This window comes from Cricetulus griseus, chromosome X (genome assembly GCF_003668045.3).
Source record: "Cricetulus griseus strain 17A/GY chromosome X, alternate assembly CriGri-PICRH-1.0, whole genome shotgun sequence".
In the NCBI taxonomy this organism is placed as follows: domain Eukaryota; kingdom Metazoa; phylum Chordata; class Mammalia; order Rodentia; family Cricetidae; genus Cricetulus; species Cricetulus griseus.
In genome coordinates this window covers 70,043,391-70,071,317 of record NC_048604.1, presented here as the reverse complement: position 1 = coordinate 70,071,317, position 27,927 = coordinate 70,043,391, and the positions used below count along the sequence as shown (strand labels likewise).

General features: G+C 38.0%; 1 protein-coding gene and 1 pseudogene across 8 annotated transcripts in view; one reads left to right on the top strand and one right to left on the bottom strand.

Moving 5' to 3' along the window:
- Eda (ectodysplasin A) overlaps positions 1–27,927 on the top strand; it is a 401,969-nt gene that overhangs the window by 280,561 nt on the left and 93,481 nt on the right. For all 8 annotated transcript variants that reach the window (XM_035450187.1, XM_035450186.1, XM_035450185.1 and 5 more), the window contains exon 2: positions 19,742–19,847. In XM_035450187.1, the coding sequence (XP_035306078.1) occupies positions 19,742–19,847 (106 nt within the window). The remainder of the gene's footprint in view (positions 1–19,741; positions 19,848–27,927) is intronic.
- On the bottom strand, positions 15,468–16,191 carry LOC103161954 (annotated as a pseudogene).

The window sequence follows — 27,927 nt, the reverse complement described above, 5'->3', positions numbered from 1 at the left end:
CCTATCACATGGGGACAATACCTCTCTCTCAGACATTATAGGCTATCAAACACAAAGCCCAGTACAAGGTATGGTTATCGCTTTTTGAGTTGTCAGTGTGTCTTTGAGGTCATATAGACTCCTCCAAGCACTATAGGCTATTGCCATTGTGCTTGGTTACCTTCCAGAACTTGATGGTAAGACCCTGTTGCTGAAAATACCACATGCTTGAGTCATGGGGGCATGATGAAACCAATTTTACCTACAGCTAGCTTTCATAGTTCTGGGAGGTTCTATGCACTACCAGGGGAGAAAAGACATCAACAGTTTTACTCAGCTGTGAACTCTGCAGGCTACAATAACAATTGGCTTGTCAAGATAGCTCCACAGGTGTGATAGTGTCAAGAATGTTGTGAGAGTATCTAGTCATTTTGTGGTTGGATTTAAAGTCTGCTCCACAAGATGAAACTCATGCCTGACAACATTAACTGGGTGAAAACCCATGGTTGACTAGGTCATAGGTTCTAGGGGAGAAGTTAATGCTATTTCTCTGCTAAATTGACTTAGTATTAAACTGCCCCCCCTAAGTTCTTATCTTTATACCCAGAGATTAGTGCTCTTCCAACCCTTACCCAAGAAGCTTTTCAGCAGATGGCAGTTAATACAGAGAATAACAACTGATCAGTGTGCAGAGAGTAAGAAATTTCAGGGTTCTCTATTCTATTTGAGACATCTATCTCACATCCCTACCCCAAATCCCAGAGATTATTGTAAAAGAGGGAACATAAGTATAGTAAGGGTTGAGGTTTTGAGTGCCTGCAGTGAAAAAATAGTTGTTGAACATGACAACACCATTTCACTCATGAACTAATAATAGCTGTGACTACTTGCTTAAGACTTATACAGGATTGAGTCACACAGAATTCCAGAATGGGTAGGAAAAGGGATTCCAAACTGAGGAGCTATTGACAGTTGTCTGCTGGGAGAGGAAGAGACAGTTTTCTTCAGGGATGTGGCCCCTGAAAAGCTACCCATGCTCCAATACACATGCTCTTATACACATACACATGCAGGCAACATTAAATGGACTCAGTGGAATTTTTAAAAGGAGAGGACATGAAGTTAGAATGGAGATGTGGTATGGGGAATAGTGGAGGAATTGAAGGGGCGTGAATGGGGGTGGATTTGATCAAGATGCATTATATGCTTGTATGAAATTCTCAAAAACCATGTAGGTGTATATGTATCCATGCACAGTGACTTATAATTTCAGCTCTTGAGAGGGTGGAGACCAGGCACCTAGTGCTTGCTAGCAAGCCAATCTAATTAGAACTATGAGCTCTATATCTGGTGAGGTACCCTGTCTCAAATAAACAAGGTGGCGAGCTCTCATCCCCCCAACTCCTCCTCTGTCCCCCCATCACATCACTAGAAAGGAATCAGCTACTGATATTTTGTATAGCATATATAGATCTCAAAATAATTATGCTAAATAAGAGAAGTCAGACAAAAAAGAAGAGTACATATTTTATGGTTCTATTTATATACAGTTCTAGAACATAAAATCTATAGTGACAAACAGCAGAGCAGTAGTTACTTGGCAATGCAGAAGGTATCAGGGACCTGACTGAGTGAAAAGGATTACAAAGAACATGAAAGACTGGGGAAATGGTTCAGTGGATAAAATACCTGCTGCACAAATATGAGGACTGAAATTTAGATCTTCAGCACCTACATAAATGCATGGCAGCCCACCTATAATTCTAGCACTTGGAAGGCAGAGACAGGGGATACCTGGAGCAAGATGACTAGGTAGACAGGTTGTTTTGGTGAGCTGTGAGTTTAATTGTGAGATCCTGCCTCTAAGAGTAAGATTGAGTGCTATCAAGGGAGACTCCGTTGGCCTACACACACACACACACACACACACACACACACACACACACACACACACACAGTACAAAACAAATATTTAAAGGGTATGAAGAGACTTTTGGGACTGTTGGACATCTTCATTATTTTAATTATGATAATAGTTTTATAGGTGTACACACATATGCCAAAATTTAACAAATTTTACACTAAAATATTTCCAGAGTTTTAATATGCATAAAAGATCATAAGATAACCTGTGCAGATGGAAATAATACTGGTTATAATAGTATCCATAATTTATGTTTAGTCTCAGTGGTTCGAGAGGAAGGGCGTAGGCTTTAAGGCAGGGGTTGAGGGAAAATCAGATGGCAGAGGGAGAATATGCATAGATGGCCCCTTGCCAACACTCTTTTCAGGTGAAATTTCTCAGGGGCCGGTTTAAATTTAGATTTCTGTTTCAAGGTTCCTGGTTGATTTTGAAATAGCCATAGGATTACTTTTATGTCTTATGAAGTAATACATGCATGTGGTTTTTAAAAGTATGAACTATGTACATAAAAGCTTACAATGCATGCAATGCACTGTTCCAATCTTAATCCTCTAACATTATTACCTTTCACTCTATTAACTATTTCTGTTTAGTTCCTCTGGCAATTGTTCCCATGTATTTTGCTGTTTCTTGATTTCTCTATTTTAGATGTTATTAACTTCTTGATAGGACAAATTAGGCCTTATATCGCTGATACTCCATGGTGTCTCAATGTAGTTACTATGTTCTTAAATTCATTTAATTTTTTGAGGAACATACTTAGACCATTCTTGTTCCTTAAACTATGGACAGTACCTCTTCAGTAAGAAGAGGCCATGAAGTTCCCTGGTCCTCTCTTTGTCTCTAACCCCTTCAGCCTATCAACCCCCTTTTTGTACTTTTATACACTGTCAAGGGAGTAGCATTTATGTTTTGCTTCACATCTATAACTATCTCTATAGCTAAGTAACCTATGCTTTAATATTTTGGTTAGTGCTCTAAGTTGAAAATCAATAAACATTATTTATACTAGTGTTAGCTATTAAAAGAGCTAAAAAAATTTTAGATACTTTTTAATTATAAACTTTCTTTCCTGTTGAGTTTTAAAATAGCAATTATGGCTTTTTAAATTTTTTATTCCCTTTTTATTGTGTTATCTATGACATCCAAAATTAGGAGTCCCTCAACCCCTGTTTTTTTTGTGGGTGCTATCCTGGTTAGCTTTAATTGTCAAGTTGGCATAGCCTCATATCATCTAAGAGGACAGGCTTGATTAAGGGATTAACCTGTGGGCATGTCTGTGAGGTCTTGAACACTAATCTATGCAGGAGGGCCCAGCATACTTGGATGGCACTATTCCTAGGCAGATGGTACTGGGCTGTATAAGAATGCTAGCTGGATGTATCACAAATAATAGAAACTCAGAGGATATTGGGGTTCAAGCTGCAGATCAGAGAAACAAAGTAGCAAAGCTACTAGAGAGCTCTTACCTCTGGCAAGGCTAGGGAGATCCTGTCCTCAGTTTGGCTGGAGACTAATTGACCAATGAATCCAGAAAACAAGATGCTACTCCTATCTTATATTCCTCTCTAGTGCTGGGATTAGAAGTGTGAGCCCTGTTTCTCATTTAAACTGCTTCACTCTCATGTAGCCCTGGGTGGCCTTGAACACACAGAGATCCATCTGCCTCTGTCTCCTGAGTCCTGGGATTAAAGGTGTGTGCCTCCCTTGCTCATATGTTTAATGTGGGACTTACTAATATAGAGTCAGGTAAAAATATAAGGGAATTTATTAGGGAAAAGCCTTACTTACTTACTTACTTACTTACTTACTTACTTACTTACTTACTTACTTACAGAGCGACCTAGCCAACTGGAAGGTCAGCAGTAAGTACAGAAAGCCGAAGATGAAACGGAAGGAGGGAAGCCCACGTGCACGCCCCTCACTCTTAAACCTTCCCTACATCACCCTGACCACACCCTTGCAGGCATGGTCAGGCATACCTGTAGCCAGCCCCTAGCAGGTATGGTTAGGGTGTCCCCTACATATGTTCCCTTCTCCCTCTCTTCACCTGGTGAGCAAGGGAGGTCAAGATCATGATGGAGAAATCTACAGAGACAGCTGAACCAAGCTCATGGAAACTCATGAACTCTAGACTGACAGCTGTGGAGACTCCAGGGGACCGAACTAGGCCTTCCATATGTGGGAGACAATTGTGAAGCTTGGACTACCAGGGGAGCCCCTGGCAGTAGGACCACAATACAACCTGGTACATGGGCTAGCTTGTTGGAGCCCATTCCCTATGGTGCGATACCATGCTCAGTCTTAATGTATGGGAGAGGAACCAGGCCCTGACCCAACCTAATGAGACAGACTTTGTTGACTTTTCATGGGAGCCAACCTGTGAGAAGGGGTGGACTAGAGGAGGGGGGTTGGAGGAGGTGCAGGGGCGTGGGAAGAGGGGTGGGAGGAGAACTGTGGTTATAATGTAAAATGAAATAAAAAAAATGGAACAAAGCAAACCTAGAAAGAGGTGTTATAGCAGAGCAAATAAGGACTTTAAAAAATAGGTGTGTTCTATCACTGTCCAACTTCTATGGATAACTAGTGTGGCTGGCTTTTCATTCTGATCTCCAGGCAAGCTTTATTAGATCATAAACAATATATCACCACAATTCTCCTTTTTTGTCTAACACAAAGAAGAAGGCTATAACTAATATAAAAAACAAGTACAGTAAGAACAATAACTATATACAATATATGCACACGATAAGTACATCAACAATGTCTAGTCCATTTGCATTTGACAAATTCAGAGAAAATAGTCCATTATCTATCCTACCTTGTCGAGTCCAAAGGCTCATACCTAATTTACATTTCTATTCTAATTTGCATTATCAAATTATCTTATAATGTCTCTCAACCTTTTACACTTTACAGCTCTTTAATGAGTTTCTTTTCTGAGTCTTGTAAACAAGGAAAACTATAACTATAACTAGTCTTCAACTCCCTTAGGAACCCAAGAAGGAAATAATATTAACTGAGTAAGCAGGAAGTTCGAGCAAGTGATTTCCCAAAAAAAAAAAAAAAATGTGAGACATGACAAAACAGCTGCCTGCCTTGACAGTCACCCAAGGTTCTTCTGTAATGTTGGGGCATTCATCTTCAGCATACAAGGTCTGTCATATCTGACAGACTTTTTTCCATAAAGCAGGATTTTGGAAGAACTGTTCCATCTTGGCAGTCAAGGCAAGGGCACTTCTTGTCCAATAACTTACTTTTGCCACAAAGAAAGTAAACTCCATGTAGAGTTTCTTCGATGCCCATCATCTTCTCTGAAGTAGATTGGTACTGCCAGGATACATGTCTCATTGTCATAAAAAAGGACCTATGTTATTAAAACACCTTAAATGACAATATTCTGTAGATGTCTGAAGTGTTTGAAGTCGACCTGTCATTCTAAAATACACCTCTGTTTGACCTTAAAAACATACCTAATATGACTACAAGTTCAATTGTAATAGGTAACTAATTACTAACCTGCATTTCCTTATTATCCTATATAGTTGGTAATGATAACCTTCAAGGACTAAAAATTTACATTATATTAATAAAAGGGCTGCATAGGTACCGCTGAATAAGAAAGCCACCTCCACAGTTCCTGCTGTAATTTCTCTAGTCAAAGGTAATCTTGTGTGGAGTAACGAGCAGTTTTGCATTCAAATTCCTGCCTTATATTCCTGCCCTGGCTTCCATCAGTGGTAGACTGTGGTCGGGAAATGTAAGATGACACAAACCCTTTCCTCTCCAAGTTGCTTTTGATCAGAGTGCTTTGTCACAGCAACAGAGAGGAAATGACAACAGGTGCCTTCCTTTTTAGAGCCTTATTTGCTTCAATTTGGAGGCTGTGTTCATCAGGTCTACTGTGCAACTATCACCTTGGGCTTACTTGCATTAGTCTCTGGTCTTAGGTCCACTATTTCCAGAATCCAATATATGAGTCAATTTTTGTTTACTCTTATGTTTTTCTGGAATGTATCTCTAAGTAACTTCTTAGGGATAGAGTGTAAAATATGATGTTTGAGTTATTTATACAATAAAAATGTCTTCCTTTTGCTGTCAGACTCAATTTATAGTTAGGAGACAGGTTACATATTCAAAATAATTTTCCATCACATCTTTGAAGATATTTCTCTATTGTTTTATGTTAAAGATAATTTTTCTGGTAAGATGTCCAATTCATTCAAAATCTTGTCCATTTAACTGTTGATGTTTTTCCTTTCTGAAAGATTTTAGGGATTTATCTTTTGATTTTCTGAAATCAAAATGTGTCTATGGGTTGGGTGCCTAGCATATTCTACATATAAAACCAGCAAGACAATAAGCTACATCCATCTGTGTAATCATTATGGTTGGGGACCTATACAATCCATAATGTAGAAGTCTTTGCTCTGAAACAGTAGTGTTCATGCTGTCTACATCAGTTCTTTCACAATTTATTTAATCTCTTTAGAAAAAGCTTTCTGATTTAGAGGGGAGCACTTGGGACTAAATACCTGATTACTAGAGATTCTATACATGGGGAAAGATGTGATTATTTGATATACAGATGTTCAATTTCATTCTCACAAGCACACCCTTTTTTGTGGTGCTGTGAATCAAACTCAAGGCCTAAGTGCTACCAGCACCTCACCATCTTTGCATTTGTCTTGTCTAATTTTTAGACTACTCTATTGTCAATTTGTATAGATCCATATCTTCCCAAGCTCTAAGCTCCTTCTGATATTTTCCCTTTTATTAGTCCATCATTCTGTCTTTCAGAAAAGTATTGAAATCTCTTTTCTGCTGATATCTGTATTACTCTGTTTATATCTTCTTTATTTGTTTAATATCATTTTAATGGAGTCTTGGGAGGCAGTGGTGCTAACATGGTTTGGTTAGTCAGCTACCTTGATCTAGATGTCTATATCCTTGTTAAATTTTAAAGTTTATTAGTTTTCTGATGAGTCTTTTGGAAAAATTTGTAATTAGGGGCAATTAGATATGAGCTGGACAAATCTATACTGTTTACCCCTTAGTGGAAAATAGAGAATTCATTAGGGTGAAGTTTCTATGAGAGAGATTAGTAGACAGTGATGAAATCTAATTTTGCATTGCTCTGTAGAAATAGGGCTTTCTGCCTAACACTAACAGCCAAACAAAGGCTATACATAAAATTAACTCTAATGAAAATGTTATTTTGCTGTATTTCATTTGCTTATATTTTGCCCTAATTTCTAAGTGGATAGCTCTGTTGATATACTATAGAAAAGGCTTATGAGACAATATTCAGCAACAGTCTTTCTTTATTCAGTGTTAAGCTCACAAATGAAAGGTAGGAATTTTCCTCTGAAAAAAATAGAATTTTCCATAGACACACTCTAGAACTGGATTCTAATCAACAGCCATATTGAATTATCTTTCTTTTTGTCTGTTATACAGCTACTGGAACAATATTGGCCTGCCATTATGTCACATAACCAGTTATTTGGTATTTACCTCACTAGGAGGCCAGGCCCCACTTGGACAGAAGAGGAAGGAAAATGCCAAATTAATTGAGAACTGAATTGCAACTTTGGATTTGTCTAATCTCACAGTGAAATGATCTTTCTTTCTAGCTGTGCAATTTTCTTGCCAATCCTTTTATGGCCCTGGTGGCTCTGGTTTTACAGAATTTAAAATTCTGAATTTGAGCCCCAGGTCTTTTACTATTTTTTTTAATCCTTAGGCTTTTTCTCTGGACAGTTATAGGCTGACTCTCTCCTGATCATATCACCAGTGGTTAACCTGCCTGTCTTAAAGATATTTGTATCTTAGACTCTTCTCTTATCCTGCCTAACCTTTCTCTTCAAACTTACCAACTGGTCTCTGAGATTTCCCTCCCTCCCTCCTTTCCTCCCAATCTATACCCCCTCTCTTCTCCTCCACACCCTCTCCCTCTAATTTGATTTCTCTGTCTCCCTCTCCTTCTCTTTTTCCCTCTCCCTCCTCATGATCCTCCTATCCTAGCCTTACAAGTACTTGGATTAAAGGTCTGCACTACCATGGTTCTCGAGATTCGTTTTCTATATTCTTACTTTAGAGGGCCAATTTTGGATTAAAACTAGTTTACAACTTATTTCAGCATTAACAAAACAGACTGTAATTTATGACTTCCTAAAATCCTCTCTGCTGCTTAATTTTTCTAGGATATTTGAAACACTTTTTCCATCTCAGAACCAACAATCATCTGTTTCTTAATTTTGCTCTTATCTAGTCCTTACTGAAAAGTTCTCATGGTTACCCCTTTCTTCAATATATATATATATATATATATATATATTGCTTTTTGATTTGTGCCTGCAGCTGCTATTTGTACAGCCTGTCACTGCCTGTATTTCTGTGTTCAACTTGTGGTCAGCTGAAAGCCTTTTTCCACAAAAGTTTCCAAATTCCATATTGTTGTATTCCTAGCTAGTCTCTGCCGCTATTTTCCCCAGCAGCCCACAGCTATGCTGTGTTATTTGAAGCTATGCTTTAGTGCATCCTTTACAATGTGTCTTATGTTCTGCCTGCTTGTGGTTATGCTATAAAGCTCACCATACCAAAGATGTTTGGGTATCCTTCTGTCATTGCATCTCCACATATGTCACCAATGAACATAGTTTTAATGCTGATAGGCCAGCTGACTTCCAAAATCTCAGAAGTGGTGGTCCTCTTGCCATTTCATATTAAGCATGATTCTGACTCTAACAATAAAATAGATCAATGAGGTAAATGTGACATCTGTGGTGGCTATGAATTTCAAAGTCATATATGAGCTGGATATGCTTGTATTGTCCATTAATACAAATCGATTCAAGAAGCTTGTCTTTTTCTACCTCTGTTCTGGATATTGGAAATAGAGCTGAATATAGAACAGGGAAAGCTAAAGGAGGGGTACATTTCTCTTTCTTTCATTAGTAGTCATGTGTTTATAATAGCTCACCTTTCCCCTTGATATGAATCTTAAACAGATTTTATACTTGTCCTAAGGACAAGTCTAAACACATTCTGAACCTCCTTTGAGGTGCTTACTGCCTCCAATGAGAATAAAATTTATATTAAGATATATAATGCATTATTTGATAAGGATTAGGTAACTTGTACAAACTAAAATTGGGCAGGAAAAAGATAAAAATTGAGCTGGTTGGTTATGCAATTTGACACTGATACCACACTAGGATAATCTTCCCAAGCAGACATACCTTTTTTTTTCTAAAATTTTCTATTTTGCAGTAACTTTCATTGTTTGACAGTGATTATTTTTTCAGTCAGACTGCCCAGGAAGCAGTATTCGGGGACTTCTTTTAGCTCTATATGTGATGTAAAATATTCATTGTGTTTAGCTTTCATGTTTAGCTTTACTACAAAATTTCACACGTCTTCTAACATATCTATAGCATGGATGGTAAAACCGAAATCCACATTAGAGATATCCAAGGAGTCAATTTGTTTTGGTGTATAGGCTTATTGCTACAACTGCCATCCTGACTCTGCCGGTTGTATGTCCTGTGGATGATGCTTTGATCAATGTTGAATGTTGTTGTTTGCTTACTCCCAGAAACTGGCACAGTGCACTGCACTCTGTTCTGCAATCAGCACATGTTCTGCCTTTCTTATTACCACTAAGTTAGAAACTTTTCTGTCTCCTTTCATGAAGTGCCATCATTGCACTTTGTTACTTGTATTTTGTCTGTGTATGCTTTAAATAATATCTATTCAGTACCTTCCGTGCTAAGTACTCAATGTTTATGCAAAAGACAACATTCTGCTTGACCCTCTCCAGACTTAGTGCTTATAATCACAGCATGTTAAAGGTTCTTAATAAGATTAAAAGAGTGTTCACTGACACCTTTTGATTCATTTGTATCTATAATGTGTTTACCAAGCTCATTGAATAATGCTTCTTCACTAATTACTCCTATCTTGCTATGGTGGAAGCACTTGAAGATTTTGTTAAGTATTTAGGATATGGCTCAGTAATAGAATGCTTGCCTAGCATGTGCAAAGTCCTGTACAATCCCTAGCACTGCAGGAAGCAAAGACTGACATTTCAGAGCATAAATTATTTTGTTTTTAATGATTTATTTTGTTTTCATGCCCTGTGGAGTCTTGAAGAGTACAATGGATCCCCTGAAAGTGGAGTTATGGGCTGTTATGAGCTCCTGAAATTGGTGCTGGTAACTGAACTCACTCCCCTGTAAGAACAGCAAGTGCTCTTAGCCACTGGGTCTTTTCTTCAGGCCAATCACTTCAATGTTTCAGAAAATCACAGCTGATTATTGATAGATGATAGTGATGACGAGATGACATTCAGTGCAATAAGAAAAATAGATTAGATAAATTAACTCCAGAATACTGAAAGAGAAAATTATTTAAGTAAATGATGTGCTAATTTTAGACAGCCTGTCATGTACATGTCTCTTGCTTCAAGAAATTGAGTATTAACTTTGTATAACCATATTAAGATCGACAGAAGAAAAGGTGTGAACCACTAGCTGTTTGGGAACCCTGGATTACTAAGGAAAAAAAGAGAGCATAGCCTTTTCAGTTTAGGTGATAAACTACTTACAGAATGAACAATATTGAAGTTTCTTGAAGTGCAATTTAAGGATTATGTGTGTCAATGATCAAATTCAGGTCACATTCTAGGGTTTCACCTCAGACCTACTCAATCTAAATTTGAAAGGATGGAGGCCTGGAATTCTGCACTTTAATATTCATGTGATGTGATTCTGATGTATATCAAGGCCTGAAAACACTAACTTACAGGGTCTCTTAGTTTGGGGATCCTATCAATTTGATTCCTATTGATCATATAGGGAGTAGCCTGTCCCTTCATCGTTGTACTCCAAAACAGGCCCAGACAGGATGAAACCACACTGTGGCTTCAAGAAATGATTTGTACTGCAGTTTGAATGTGGATTTCTAAAATTTGGATATTAGTAATAAGATGACATCATCAGATAGTGGGGCTCTAAGGTTAAATTAGGCCATGAGAGTTCCTTCCTTATGAATGGGATTAAGGCCCTATAAAAGCCTTCATGAAACAGTCTGTTTCCCTTCCCTTTCTACTTTCTACTTTCCAACACACAGCATTCCTTCCTTCTGGGAGATGCATTGAAAAGGCACCATCTTGGAAATAGAGTGCTGCCCTTACCAGTCATCTGAAACTTAATTTTGTCTTTTCAGCTTCCAGACTATGAGAAAAATGAAGTTCTGTGCTTTATAAATTACTCAGGTTCACGTACTTAGTTATAGCAGCATGAATAGACTAAGATACTCCAGTTGTTCTCCTAATAGAAATATATTTATGAGGGGCCTACTGTGTGCTAGGACCAGAGCTAGGCATTAGTTATAAAAAAAATGGATGAGATGGTCTCCTTCCTTCAAAAGACTTGTGAGTCATTTCCTGTGAATCATCTAGTACAATCCAATATGTTAGTGATAAAATAGAAAGTGAATTAAATTAAATTCATTCTATGCCATGTGAAAAGTATCCAATAAATTTGTGGGGTTTGATATTAGAAAAAATGTTTGTAGTAATAATATCTAGAGAGTCACTAACAATAATGTATGTATCCCTTGTGTCTCACTGTTAACAAATTGTTTCTAGCTGTGATCTCTGTAATCTTCAGGTGCTGTTTACCATATAATTTTACCATAAGAAGCAAGAATGTAATCACATAATAAAGTGTAAAGAATTAGATTTTCTTCCCCTTGAGCAAAATGCCTGACTGTGGCCAACATTCCTGTTGCTTTCTCCTTATGCAATAGGAAAGCAATATTCTGAAAGAGAAGGGTATTTTGTTCATATTCTACAGCATGCCTCTGGAGGCCATGCTAATGAATGCAAAGCTAAAGCTAGAATTCAAACTTCTTGTATGAGAAGCTACTGATTTTTTTTTGTCTTTACCATTATGCTATGTAGAGTATAATTTTCTCTCCTGCCTCTAATTGAGACTCAAATAGGGCACTGTGAATAGGGAATCATTTTGATTAAAAAGTGTTTTGTGTTGTTTTTTCTAGTGTCTGAGAAAATAAAACCTATTCAGAGAACTTTCATATTCAAGGGGTCCTTTTCTAATGAACACTTGACTTATGAATATCCTGTACCATCAAAGCTCCTCTTGAGGAAATTTGAAACGTTCCTATACCCATGGAAGCTGGAATTATTTCTGTTGTCTGCATAAGTTTGTTTCTCCCCCAGTGCTCCTGTCCTGGAAGCTTGGATTCTTGTAAGCTGTCACCAAACACTTTGGAACATTTAACATGTGACCATCTTCTCTTTCTGCCACCACCACAAAATTCCATACCAGAACTCACACAGAAGTTGTGCTTATGAGGAATAGCATCATATTGTAATAGCCTACCCTTCTAGAATTTGGGTATAGACAGACTCATATTACAGCCACGATTCAAGCAGTAAACAAATAGTCTCTAATCCAGTCAATGTGCATCTTACTGAAAGCACCATTCAAAACTACATTTGCTGCCTGTTTATTATTTTTACATGAGCCTAATTGGTGTTTTAATTAGATGTCAAGCCTGTAGCAGCAAATTTCAAGGATCTAAAGAATATGTCGTAGGTGGGTGACTTGAAATCTGGTAGTTAACAACAAGGTGACAGAAAAGAAATTTCAGAACTTGAAAGACAGCTACAATTAAACACTGTTTTATATCTACCAGGATAGAAAAAATAAAAATTACTGACATTACCAAATATTGGTGAAGATAGAGAATACTGGGTTTCACATTCATTGCTGGTGAGCACATAAAATGCTGCCAGCCCTCCAATAAGCAGTTTGACACATCATATGACCCTTAAGTTCCTTCCAAAATATGAAAGCATATACACAGAAAGCTTACACAAAAATGCTTGCATCAGCTTTATTTGTTATAAGCAGATCTGGAAATAACCCAGATGTACATCAATAGGAGGATGCACTTGGGAAAGAGTGATAACCCCTATGCTGAACTCAGGGAATATCTTGTAAAGAGGGGGTGAAAGTAAGAGCCAGAGTGCTGGGAAACATTGTCTTCTGAACAGGGCATGGATATAACACTCACACTCATAGCATCTGCAGTTACCTACATAGGACCTGTACAATACTGGACCCATTAACATTCCAGCATAGACGAAGGAGAGGCACATGATGCCCTTATGAGCTATTAGTAGTTAATGGCTGCTGGAGCATCCATTTTTCTTCAGAGGTTTAGCCACTGGTAAGAAGCCCAGGCTTAATTAGTAACACCATACCATGCACATGCAAGCAACCATGATAAAATTCAAAACGAGTTAGGAAAAGAAATAAAAAAAGAAAGACATGATACTAGGAAGAAGGCATGTTAGAAAAAAGAGTGTCAGTGGGAATGGGAAGAAGATAAAAGAAGAGAATTGGATAAATATAATGAAAATACAGTCTATCCATGTATAATGTTATCAAAGATAAAACTTTAAAACAAACTTTTAAGGGACAGACTCTTACAATAAAATATATTAAGGGATTTATGCTGAATCAACAGCAGGGGGCATACTCATAATTAGTCAAATGTAATGGAATGCATATATATATACATATATACACATATACATATATATACATACATATATATATATATATATATATATATATTATATATAAATTCTATCCATAATAGCCCAAGTTCTAGAACTCGAAGTCATAAAAATATTAAAAACAAACGCTTGTACTATCCCAAGATTATTGGCAGTCTTTCTGGTTTGGTGGTTTGGTTTGAGTCTTTATTTTGTTTGCTTATTTGTTTTCTAGACCAGGTTTTATTAAGTATCATAGCCTAACGTTGGGTTTATGTCTTCTGCCTCAGCCTCCAAAGTGCTGGGATTACAAATACTGGCCACCACACCAGGCATGATTGACATTTTATTTTAAATGCCAGCTTGATTTCATATCATTATTAGTGTATTAGCTCATTTATATGGTGGTTTAAGTGTCATTTCTGTGGCCCTAACTAGATTAATGTTGATTCTACAGGAAACTACATTTTATATCCCAATCATGTGACATGTGACTCCAAAATACTAATCAATTGAACCATGTGAAATTGCTGATATTTCAATCGTGTGTGTGTGTGTGTGTGTGTGTGTGTGTGTGTGTGTGTGTGTGTTCTTGTGGGTGCATGTGGGGGGGTGCGTGTATGAATCTGTGCATGCGGAGCTTCCCAGTACTGGGATTACAAGTGTGTACCACCATCTAGGGATTGAATTTAGGTCCTCATGTTTTCATAACACTTAACCAACTGAGCTATCTCCCAGGCCCCAATTTTTTACATAAAAAGTGTGTGTGTGTGTGTGTGTGTGTGTGTGTGTGTGTGTGTACATGTGCGTGTTTTCTTTTTCTTTTTGAATTTCTTGCATGTATACAATGCAATGTGATCATATTTTCTTTCCCTTATCCTCTCTTAACCCCACTCCTGATGAGCCCATTCTTTCTCCAAACTAGTCCCCCTCCTATTTTCATGTCTATTTTATGATACACTGAGTTTTTTTTTTTTTTAATCTTGAGAGGACAATTTGTTATAATGAACCAGAAATACAAGATTCCACTGAAACTGAACAGCTGACAAAATATGGTTGAACTTAAAACCTTCAAGAGGGTCAAATAAAGCCAGTTATGTGGATTAGACCAAGATTGGTTGGGACACACACAGGTAACTGCATTTTAGCATGAGCAGCATATGACCCCTTTCCCAGCACTTAGTTTGTAAACAGTCTCCCACCCTTGTTTCTTCTGCCACATGTGACACACCAAATGACTTCTTCTGTACCTGATGTGCACAAGCCTCGTGGACATGACACAAAACCAAAAGCAAAGCTTTAAAATCTTATTTTAGGGTGGAAATTGTACATATCTAACTCAGCATGTCAGCTACCATTTATGTAATATCAGTGTAGGCAGCACCAACTTTGACCAAATCTAACTTGCTACCATGTATAAGCCATTCCTGGACCAGTGGCAATACCAGCATTTCCAATTTACTACCTTCACCATCAACAGAACACACCTTTAGTTTTAGTTATTTATAGGAAGTCTTTAAGGAAGTATAGAACTCTATCCCAGTGACCACACATTATTGACAACACAGGCTCCTTCTGGGAACCTTTTTTTTTGGATCATAAAGATGAACAGAGGAAATATTAAAATGTGAGAGTATATGACAGGTGAAGTAGAGGCTGGAAAAATGTTCACTTACAAAGCCAATCAATGCATTCCTGTTCAAAGAGAAGTCTGGGTGACTGAATAAACAACAAAACAAACTCAACCAAATCAAAGGGAAATAGGGTTTCATATAACACAGTATCTTTTCAAAAAGTAGAAGGAACAGACTAAATGTGTCAACTGGTGGCAGGTAAGTCCACAGCCTATTGTGATAGGTCCTTCCAGCATCAATCAGGTTTCTTCTCATGTTTTCTCAAGGTTATTTTTTCTTTTTATAGATGTGGTGACTTTAACAAGAGTCTAACAGGCAGGCGGGCAGACAGGCTTCAATAGTTGGTTTCAGGATCTGTCTGTGCCATGTAGACATCCAACTCAACATCCAGGTGTCCTTTTGTTTTCGACATATATGCATCCAATTGGTGGTCCAGCTGCTCCTTGGTCAATACAGGGCGAGTGAGGGCACCTCTCTCTTGGCCACGACCTCAGCCTCTGCCTCCAAAGCCCCCCTTCCCCGACTTATCAAACCACGACCTTGCCGTCTCCGCTCCTAAGCAGAGTCCTGATGGCACGTCCCCCACGTAGTCCTCCTGGAGGGTGGGGAGGTAAGCCTCTTTGTATTATGGGTAGGCCTCTTCCTCCAATCGCTCCCCTGACCATGGTACTATGGGTCTTCCTAAACATGCCTGGATGTTACTCTTACCCAGGTGCTGCTTTAAGCTCTTAGTTGCATGGCACCGCCCTTTGGACGCCCAGCCACAGATTGGACATATCTTTCCAAAGCTACTGTCCGTACTTGCATATAAAGTATGCTGAAGTTTTAGTGCTGCCTGGACAGTGGCACTATTCCCCATCTGCTGGGCCAGTCTTCGGTTTCTGGTACTGGCTAGCTGCTGCTGCTGCTGCTTCTGCTGCTGCATTGAAGCCCAACTATTCACTGGCATTGTTCTTCAGTATATTAGTAAAACGCTCATTTAGATACATCTTGGTGGTGCTTTTTAGCACAATTTTCGGCGCTGACTGTACAGCCATCTTCAAATCCCGAGAATCAAAGGAGACCGAGGGACATAAGTGCTCCTGGGGGCTGCCACCATGGCTTCTAAGCGCGGGCTGGGGGCCGGCTGAACCTGAGTTGACAGGGACCGCTTGGGTTAACTAGCTGGGCAGTTGGGGTAGATCTTTAAACTGTATGATGCGAAGCTCACTCGTTGTGGGTTGAGTATCTGGAGGGCTGATCCTCCCGCTCATCAGGTCTGCCCTTTCCTGCCTTTCGTCTGTGCCAACAGAGCCAGCACCGCCGACTCCCTCTTGGTGTCCAAAACAATAAAATGATATACTGAGTTTAATTGGAGTTGATTTACTGGACCATGGCAACTTAACAGTGACTACATTACTGAAGAAAAAGACTCTCCCTCTCCAACAGCCATTAGTTCCTCAGGAAGGTGGTTGAACCCTCATAAACCCCTCCCCCATACATAATGGAATATTGAAGGACGCAATCTTGTGTAGGTTACCACAGCTACAATATGTTCTTATATACAATGGCCATGTCATATACAGAGGACAGTATTTCACAACATTCTTCCTCATTTTCTAGCTCTTACACTCATTCTTACCCCTCTTCCAAGATGTTGCCTGAGCCTTGGAGGGAGTGATATAGAGTCTCATTTAGGAGTACACACTAATAGTCACTTTTTTCTGTATTTTAACCAGTTATGAGTCTCTACACTAACTGCTACCTACTGAAACAAAGCTTCTCTGAAGGCTGAGAGCAGTAGTCTCTAGATATAAATCTACATAGTTATAAGGCAATTTGACTGCATGTTCATTTAGCAAAACATCAAAATAGTGGCTTCCCCCTAGGGCCTGTGACTTCCATAACCATGGGCTTTTGACCAGGTTTCCAGTAACTAGGCATGCATTTCCTCCTGTGGAGTCAGCCTCAAATTCAATCGAAAAGCAGTTGGTTGCCCTCAACTATTACACCAGTGGGTGCATCTTGTCTGAATGGTCACTTTTGCTGCATGCAGGGTCCACAGCTGGCAAAGACCATTGATGTTGTCTTTTCTCCCTAAACAGTCTGCATAACACCTTCCAGTACTATGAATGGTAGCCAGCAGGGAGGATTCCTCTGACTCATTTCCAGCTAGATTTTTCTGTGTTCTCTAACCTAAGTGTGTGCTGTGTTTAGTAACAGGGTCTTTATCATCTAATTCTGGTAGGTAACCAAAAGCAATGGCAATAGCCAGTATTGTTTTAGGAGAGTCTGGGGGGCACTCTGAAAAAAAATGGCCATTTCAAGTGGAACAATCTAAATATTTTTGAATGTGCTGTGGTTAATAATATAAGATTACATATATTCATTTATTGTTTAATATTTAATCAATGACTGTATCCTCCTAGATGGCTGTGCGTTAAGGCTACTGGATATAATTGTTTAATATAAACAATAAATCATGGATATTTGAAGAAATTTTGTATAGACTGTTAGGATTTTCTTAGGTCCAGCACATTTTCCCCAATTTTTAATTTGAATTAGAAACAAGATTATTTTACATTTGAATCCCAGTTCCCTCTCCCTCCCCTCCTCCCCTGCCACTCCCCCAATTAAAACCCTATCTATCAAATATCTTTTCTGCTCCCCAGGGAGGGTGAGGCTTTCCATAGGGGGTTTTCAGAGTCTGTCATATCCTTTGGGATAGGGGCTAGGCCCATCCCCATGTGTCTAGGCTGAGGGAGTATTCCTCTATATGGAATGGGCTCCCAAAGTCCACTCCTATGCTAGGGATAAGTACTGATCCACTACAAGGGGCCCCATAGATTTCTGAGGCCTCCTCACTGACACCCACGTTCATGGGGTCTGAATCAGTCCCATGCTGGTTTCCCATCTATCAGTCTGGGGACCAAGAGCTCTCCCATGTTCAGGTCAGCTTTTTCTGTGGGTTTCGCTAGCCTTGTCTTGACCCCTTACCTCATCTCTCCTCATTCTCTGCAACTGGATTCCAGTTCAGTTCAGTGTTTAGCTGTGGGTGTCTGCTTCTACTTCCATCAGCTGCTGGATGAAGGCTATAGGATGGCAAATAAGTTAGTCATCAATCTCATTATCAGGGGAGGGCATTTAAGGTACCCTCTCCCCTGTTGCTTAAATGGTTAGTTGGTGTCATCCTTATAGATCTCCAGACATTTCCCTAGTGCCCGATTTCTCTTTAAACCTATAATGGCTCCCTCTATTATGGTATCTCTTATCTTGCTCTCCTCTGTTCCTCCCCCAACTCAACCTTCCTGCTTCCCCGTGTCCTCCTCACCCCTCCTCTTCTACCCTTCTCATTCTCCTAATTCCCTCTACCCTCGCCCATGCTCCCAATTTTCTCAGGAGATTTTTGTCCCTTTCCCCTTCTCTGGGGCACCATGTATCTCTTTCTTAGAGTCCTCCTTGTTTCCTAGCTTCTCTGGCAGTGTGGATTATAGGGGTCCAGCACATTTTTTTAACTAATAAATGCACCACACATAAAGACTCTTGGATTACTATTTTTCCAGCTGACAGTGGAATGAAAATACGTTCATTTTAAGTTTCAAATAATTAATGTATTTAACATAGCAATATCTAACATTTATTGTGTATGTATTATAGAGATGGGTACTGTGATGATCCTGCACTGCTTTATGAGTAAAGTGATATTATCATCCAAGATTACACAGCCAGCAAGTGATAGAGTTGGGCTTAGAATCACTGGAGTCTAAAACTCTGTCCATTGTTTAACTTATGCACATCTTTTTACCTCAAGTATATACTGAAGTTATGATTACCATTAGTGAAACCAGACCCATTCACATACAAAACATATTATGTCACTCTAAGTGATGATTATTCGACATCAGAGGACCAAATATTAGAAAGAGTACCTTTTAATACAAGGTTTATTTTTCCAGATTCATTATTATATAGAAACTTAGTAATAGAGTGATAACACATTTACTTTTCCTTAAAAATTAGCAAACCGAATAAGAAAAATAATCATTTGTTCTGTTTCACTGAAATTAGTCTTATAGACCACATATTCTGATTGAGTTTGGGAAAGACAGAGAATTAGTATGCACTTTATCATGACTTAACTCCCATAAGAAAGTTGACATACATGGCACCTCAGGATTGGGTGCTCCCCACTCTAGAAACAAATTAAGCACAGAGCATCAGTAGGAAAATGGAAAAATCAGATATATATGATAATAACATCCAAGGGGGTAATAGAAAATCCAAGGCTAGTTCTGGATGTCCATCAGTAATGCATGAGGAAAATTAGAAATTTGTGACAAACCCCAGAAGTTTGTGGACAAATGTAACCTAAGGGATTTCTCAGAGCTATTCAAAGCAGAATAGAGAAACTTCAGAGATTAACCAAAACTCCATGCCTACATGTTTAGAATAGTAATAATTCTTTGATTAAAGTCACTGAAAAGTAGAAGGAAAGATGGACTCAGACTTTAGATATATTGAATTTAAGGTAAAGATGGACCATCTATCAAAAGCCAGCTGGTTGGTTTCTTAAGTTGGATACAGCTGACTGGCATCAACCTTTGACACATCTACTTATTAATTTTACAGATGGCCCTCCTGAATTTCTTCTTTCCTGATGAAAAGGCATATTCTGAAGAGGAAAGTAGGCGTGTTCGTCGCAATAAAAGAAGCAAAAGTGGTGAAGGAGCAGATGGTAAGTCTACTCAAGTGATCCTTTATCACTCTGACTTATGAAATGGTAATAAAAAATACTCTTTATAGTTCATGCATGGTCCAAATCTCACTGGTTTCTCCAGCCTAACCTGCTATTCAATCCTTTGACAAAGAACTGACAATAGAAGGATCCTTTATTCTCTAAATCCAGATACCTTCCCTTTTCATTATGTTTGGAGGCCATGGTAGCATTTATGTCCTTCAAGGTCACTCTCCATAAGGACTTCATCTCTCCTGAGGACATACCATATCTGACATGTCCACCAAGATAATTTGATTCTATTTTTGGAACAGATAGTGTTTTGCCAATCTGGCATTTATATGATATATTATTTCCAATGATAATTATAGCAATTTTGGTATCTTTTACTATGTCCAAACTAAACCAAAGCATGTAGCATTGCTCTGTAAGTTCTTTGAGGACAAGGATCCACTTCCCTGTATATAACCCTAAAATCTGGTCTAATATTTATCTCACTGTTGGTGTTTTAATGTAACTTGATACTGTCCCTTCAGCTAGGCAGTGATCCCCCAACCCCGAAAACCATTGTTGTTATGGGTGTAACAGCTTTGAGTTAACTAGTAGTATATTCAGTGGGATGACAAAATGTTGAAGTAGCTCGTAGGCAGGGTCTTTGAACCACTTTATTTCAATGTTATTCTGTCAATTGACAGAACACTACCCCTTTGGCACAGAGGTTTATAGGAAACATAGCTCTAGGCTGTTGAAAAGCCATCTGGATTCAAAGACAGTGTGTCTGGCTACATCTGCTGGTGATATGTGTCTGTAGGGGGTTACAAAGCAATATGATTTTATAAAGATGAAAATGAGATTTTTAAGCTGACATTTGTCAATGTGAGTAGGGGCCAATGATTGAAGCAGTTCCAGAAAGTGGAAGCAATTGAAGAGATGAGGCTAGTACTACCTTGGAGTTAAGGATAGAGAGTACCTGGGGATCATGGAGTTGTCTAAGATATTTACCCTTCCGCCTAAGAGGATATAGAACCATTTCTTTAGATGTGATGAGTGTTTCAATGAGTTAAAAGGTGACAAGCCAATCCAAATCTCCTTTTTGAACGCCATTCTTGTTATTCTGCCAAGTATGTACTGTGTTTATCTAACACATCCTTCAAATATTTACTGAGTAAATACAGCCAATTTATATCACACTAGGATAGAAACACTATAAGAATATCTGTGTTTGTTTGGTTGTTTATATTCTTGCTGCCTACAAACGGACTTGGTACATGACAGAACTCAATGAATATTTCTTGTTCCCTAGGGGGCTTTATTCTGATAACAGCAATAAACAGAAAACAAAGTTTGTGGTGATAAGTGCTGTGAAGAAAAATACAGCAATGAAACAGGGAGATAGGGTAATGGAATATATTATACAGTGATCAGAGGCAGTCTCTGTGATAGGGGAGCAGTTGAGAAGAGACCTGAGTGAAATTAAGGTGAGCCAAGTAGATTGCTGAGGGGAAAAAAAAAGCAAGTGTGTGTGTGTGTGTGTGTGTGTGTGTGTGTGTGTGTGTGTGTGTGTGGTAGGGGAGCCTCCAAAACAGAGAATACATGGTGTGTTTCAAGATCAGTGTGACTGGGATCAGAGTAAGAGAAAGAAAGGAAATGAGCACAGACAGTAGAATTCAGTTGACAAGCTTGTGAGCCAAAGTAAAGGTCCTGGTTTCTTATTCTGCATGGAATGGGGACTATTGGATGCGTTTGAATAGAGAAATGACAGGACTTGACTTAAATTTTAACAGAATCATTTTGACTTCTTTATTAAAAATGATTTAGAAAGAGCAGGAGGGGGGAGGCTCACAGGGGGCCATATCCAGGCAAGAGATGATAATGGCTTGGAATAGGGTGGAAGCACTACAGTTGGTAAGAAGTGGTATGATTCTATAAGGATTGTGAAGGAATAACTGATAGGATTTTGTGATTCATTAAAGGATATGAAAGACAGAGAAGAGCTGATAATGACCTTGAGAGTTTGGGTTATAAAGAACTAAATGACTAGTCGAAGAAGGAGGGGATAGGTAGAAGAGGGAGGGTATGAGTGATGAATATACTCAAAGAACATACTCAAAGAACATACTTAAATTGTCTTTCTAAAATTGATCACTATGCATAATGAATATATACTAGTATATTTCATTAAAAAGGCCAAACATAAAAGAACTTAGTTAGGCCTGTTAAATTTGAGATGCCTGTTTAGAAAACCAAACAGATATAGTACAATATCACCATATAAAGATAATGAGCTGGCTCTGTTTTATACAAATATAGAACTTTCCAGCAAAGAAGTAAGTCTATCAGTAATTAATTTTAAATCCATAGTTATTCATATTTAGATTATACATCTCAAGTTTCCCTCACAAATATCAAAGAAAAAGTGATTTGCCTTAAATAGCTAAGAAAATATTTCAGAAAACAAAACATTTTTCAAAGATCAAAAACAGGAACAAAGACCAGCAAGATGGCCCCACAACTAAAGGTGCTTACTGCTGATAATCTGAGTTCAACCTCCAGGATCCACATGGTGGAAGGAAAGAACCCACTCCTGCAAGGTGTTCTCTTACCTCCACTTGTATCTTAGCAGGTGCATGATTTTACACACACACACACACACACACACACACACACACACACACACACACACACACACACACACACACACTAAATGTTGGGGCTGGAGAACTGGCTCAACAGTCTCCTACAGATGACCTAGGTTCAGTTCCCACACTGAGCAGCTCACAGCCACATGCAAATCCTATTTCAGTTCATCTGACACCCTCTTCTGATCTCTGAGGGTAATTCCATACATGTACTGTACTGCATTACACTCAGGCACACACGCATACGTAGTAAATGTTAACTTTTCTTTTAAAAAGATAGCTATCGCCATGACCTACCAAATATTTCTAACCTACAATTTAAAAATGTTTAGATTCATCCCAGATGTGTTCAGATACAGATAGACAGATAGAGATTTTTATTTCATTTTCTCCTGATAAGATTATGCCTGTAGAAATTCAATTAATGAATTATTTAATTACAGACAGATCATATTTTCTTTTTAACAGATCACTATTCTTGTAAATTATGTGACATTCAGAAATGGTGTGAAGATTCCAAATGCATGTAATAAAATCAGTGTACTTAGGAAAAAAAGATTTTATTAAACCCAAAATTGGTTTCATAAAAAATAAATAAATAAAAATAAAAATGTTTAGATTCATCTGCTTCTCAATTCTGAATACTCTGTAAGTGAAGGCATTGATTCGTAAATAGCAGTCACAAACACAAGGTTATTTTCTCTCTAATATAAATCTTGTAACGTTATAACAACTCTTAAAATGAATTTCTTTTTGTTTTAAATTTTGCATTTGTATAGATGTTTTTCCTGCTTATATGTTTGTCTGTGCACCATGTGTGTGCAATGCCTATGGAACCAGAAGTGGTGTGAGGTCACCTGGAACTTACAGATGGTTAATAGATGGCAAGCGGGTGCTGGGAATTGAGCCCCAGTCATCTGCATGAGCAGCAAGTGCTGAGCCAGCCCAATAAATTCATGCCACTTGAGTTGGCCAGCATCTTTCTGAATACTTTCTGAGTCCATTTGTGTTAATTGTCTGAGGTTTGGGGGTGTCATTTTTGTTCTATAAGAAAAACATGATCATTTCATGCTATCCACTGAGGCACAATACATACAGAAATCTGTGTCGATATTTTCTGATGAAGCCCATTCTCTGAAGTCGTAATTGCTCTAGGTGACTTGCTTACCCATCTCTCACAGGGAACTACATGAACAATAGAATGTATTCAGGGTTTCCTGAGGTCTTAAAATCAGATAATGTGTATCAAGAATTGTCAAGGAGTTTCCATAGTTTACAAATACTATTTTTAAAATATTTTGTTCTCTTCCTGTAGGGGCAACCTCAGGAATCAATGAAAAAAAATCAATTAATGTCTCCCCACAACTATCTATCCCTGGTATTCCTGTTTTCGTAAGTGAAAAAAATAAGTGCAGGATGGTATAATAGAAAAAAGACTTGACCAAGTTACTATTTATAGATTCCAATCCTGATATCCCCACTATATAACTTGCCTATGATCTTGGAGAAGTCACATCCCTCTGAGCTTCCATTTTCTTGTCTATAAAATCAGGACAATAAAAAAATAATCAGGACAATGAACCTGGCTTAACTCATGCAGTTACTGTTTTGATTCAAAGTGTCATTGGTTTAAAAAATCCTTGAAAATTACTAAATATTATTAGTATGTTCTCTCAATCATTATTACTCTAGTAGACAACCATTATAATTCATCAGTGATGCTGCTGTATTTCAGCAAAATGCTCTTTTTTATTGGTGTTATTCAGTAGAATAGCCTATAGAAGCCATGAGTAGAAGACTCAAAGCCTCACATTCTGACATATCTCATCACAAAAAACATGATTAACCACAACTGCACATTTTTCCATGTCACCTTTTCACTCTATCTGGTTGACTATCTTTGTCTATTTGTCTATCTATAATGCATATATATATATACATAGAGACACAGAAATGGGTAGGGATGTGTGTGTGTGTGTGTGTGTGTGTGTGTGTGTGTGTGTGTGTGTGTGTGTGTGTGTGTGTGCGCGCTGTGGTGTGGTTTGTGTCCCCATCCATCTTGGAAATTTTCTTCTTTGATATTTACTTTTAGGCTGATCAAAGAAGTTAGCATTCTTTTCTACTGTTATAAATGAGTCAAAAGAATAAATAAATTAAAATTGTATAGCTACCATTAAATTGATACAGCTGGACATGAAAGGCTATGGCATCAAAGAAAACAGATGTTTTTTTTCTGTACAATTGTTACCTAGAATTAAAAATTGCCCTTATTTTGGAATTACTATTATATTTATTGCTTTTCAGTGAGCCATCAAATGAGAGAGACTCAAATCATTGCAATAACTGATAAAGTTTCAGAGTCTTAGTCACAAGATGAAATTTAAGATTTTGAAAGCTTGCCATGTGTCGACTTGAAGAGGATTGTTGATTTCAGTAGTAGAATCCCCCAAGGTTGCCTGATGTTTGTGGCTGCCAACAGCTTAAGGGCCCACAGCAGAACACCCTAGAAAGTGGCTTTATATCAAGCAAGACATTAAGCAAGCCAAAATATCTTAGCTTGCTCATCTCCAAAATAGACTTTAAAGCTATATTTTCTTTGATAGAACTAGTCCCACAGTAAATGATCTCAATAGGCCATCACCACTGACACTTGATTTAACAAGCATTTTTGAATAACAACTAATTTTTAGATTATGTAGTAAGACATTATTCTAGGCTCTGTTGTTGGCATAGCTACCAGACTCTGATTCTTGTTATATGAGAGGTCAAAGTTTAAGTTGTTTGTCTCAGAAGACAAATATATGTTTGTTTTCTGTTGTTTGCAGTTCCTAAATTTTATTTGTACACACATATGATGTGGAAGTACAAATAAATGTCTAGGAGACAAAAGAGGACTAACAAGAGTAGAGAGAAGAAAAAGAAAGGATAGTAGGAGGGCATGGTGGACAGAATGTACTCAACATACAGTATATATTTGAAAAACCTAAAAAAATAAATTCAAACTGTTATAAAAGTTGAAGTTGCTTAAAAATATTCATTGGATTGCTTTTTGACAATGTGGAGGATTGAACCCGATGTCTTTCACATGCTAGACAAACTGCACCACTGAGCCACAGCCATATCTCCTGTTCATGGTGTTTTTATAATTATAAAAATAGAACACATTCATTGTAAAAAAAATTACATGTAACCAAGAGCCAGGCATGATGGTACATGCCTGTTGTGCCAGCTATTTTGGAGGCTATCATTCAAGTCCAGGAGCTTGGAACTAGTTTGAACAATGCAGCCAGATCTTGTCTCAGATCAATAAACATTAATTAATGGTTTAAGCAGTACAGAATTAGGTAAAGTAAACTGAACATGCCATCCCAGCTATAGAAGTGCTGTAAAGGTAATTTGTCTACTGTTTGCCTGAAGGACACAACAGACCCAGATGTCCTGAGGTTCTCTTAAGGTCCATCCAGTATATTTTTTCAGTATAGATGTTAGTTCCTCAGTATTAGGGAGATTTGTGATCTCTAAGCCAAGAGACTTGGATTCTAATCACAATGTCTTTAATAGATTACCAGTAACTCTTATTTCACTTCTTCCATTTTAGTTTATTTTGGTGGGTTAGAACTAGTAGTTGTAGCTGAAATTATAAGTGAGATAGATGTCAGAGATTCAAAACTATGTAAGAAGTTTTTTCCAAGTATTTGCAACTCTAGAAATTCTAGAAATTGTATACCATGCTGAGAAAACTCTAGTGGGGTAGGTAATGTTACTGATGAAAATTTATCATTTTCCTCAAAAATATCGGGGTAAGAAAAGGATGCTGAATTGCTACAATAATAATCATTTCCTCCTACTTCTGATAGCTTCTAACTATTCCTGATCTCTATAATATTGCAATAATATCTAGGCTAGCTTTAACCAATTAGATGGTGTCTGAATGATTAAAGACTTAGTATTTTTATTTGCACGGTCAATGAGCCTTTTCATTAGCGTCCATGAAGTGGCTCAGAAAGGAATAAGAGCATGCAAATGGCTTTAAGAAGTGAAGGATAAGAATGTTAATCTGTCAGCTAAGTGGTGAAGTGTTTCTGTATGGCTCCTCAAAATATCGTAAACAGATGTAGATGTGTAGGCAGAAGGCATCTGTTGGCTCACCCTGTCTTACTTTATATCCTACTTCTTAACCTTCTAGGTCTCTGGCCTGAAAAGTTAAGGGATTTCTATACTGTGTTGTTGTTTTAATTCATCTAATGCATGTTTATTATTAAGCACAGTGTTTATTGATCATTGCTCTGGATATCAGGGACAAATTTACAGTAGATGATTATAATGTAAAAAAGTATTACAACAGGGTAAGCATAGAGTGTTATTAAGCACACTAATACCTGATCTAAACTTGGAAAGTCAAAGATCTCCTAATGAGGGTAACATCTGAGCTACAACCTGAAAAGTGCCAGAGGTAGCCAAATGAAGACTTAGGGTAAATTTTAAAAGCTTTCAGTAAGAAGGCAATTTGACTCACTTAAGAAACTGGAATGATGATGTTGGCCTTTATTATGTTGAGGTATGTTCCCTCCAATACTACCTTCTCTGGTCTTCTTATCATGAAGGCATGTTGAATTTTGTCAAACCTTTTGAGATGATCAAGTAGTTTTTATCTTTAAGTCCATTTATATGAGTTATACTGATTTATTGACTTATATTCTGAACTTCTGAATCTTTGGGATGAAGCTAACTTGGTCATGATGGATGAACTTTTCAATAAATGTCTATATTCAGCTTGCCAGTATTTTATTGAGAAGTTTTACAGCTATGTTCATCAGAGATATTAGCCTTTAGTTTTCATTCTTTGTTATATCTTTCCCTGGTTTTGATATTGGACGGCCTCTTTGGGAGTTTGTTTCCAGAAGCAACCAATTATGTCTGTCTCAGCAGCCCTTGACCTTCTGTAGCTCTTTATCTAGTGTGGAACCACATGAAATTTCCCCTGTTGGCATTGACATGTCTTTATGCTGGTCTTGTTCAAACAACTATATTGTCAAGCATTTATACGTACATTGTCCCTGTCATATCCAGGAGACATAATCTACCAACAGGTGCTCTGGCCTCTGTATCTTACAATCTTTCCACCAGTCTTTTCCACAATTTTCCCTGATGCTTAGGTTTAAGGGTTGCATTGCAGATGTAACAGTTGAGGTTGGGCACCCCACAGTCACTTATCCAATACATGTTGACCAGTTTTGTATCTGTGTAATGTCTCCATCTGTTGCAAAAAGAAACTTCTTTGATGAAAGGTGAAAGCTACACTTACCTGAGGTTCTAAGGATAGGCATTTAGAAAACAGTAAGAAATTGTTTTGGTTTAGAAAACTGGTAGTAGTAAGTTCTCTGGGTCTATGGTCTTTCCATCCATGAGTTGTTAGCTAAATATACAGTACCAGGCATGAA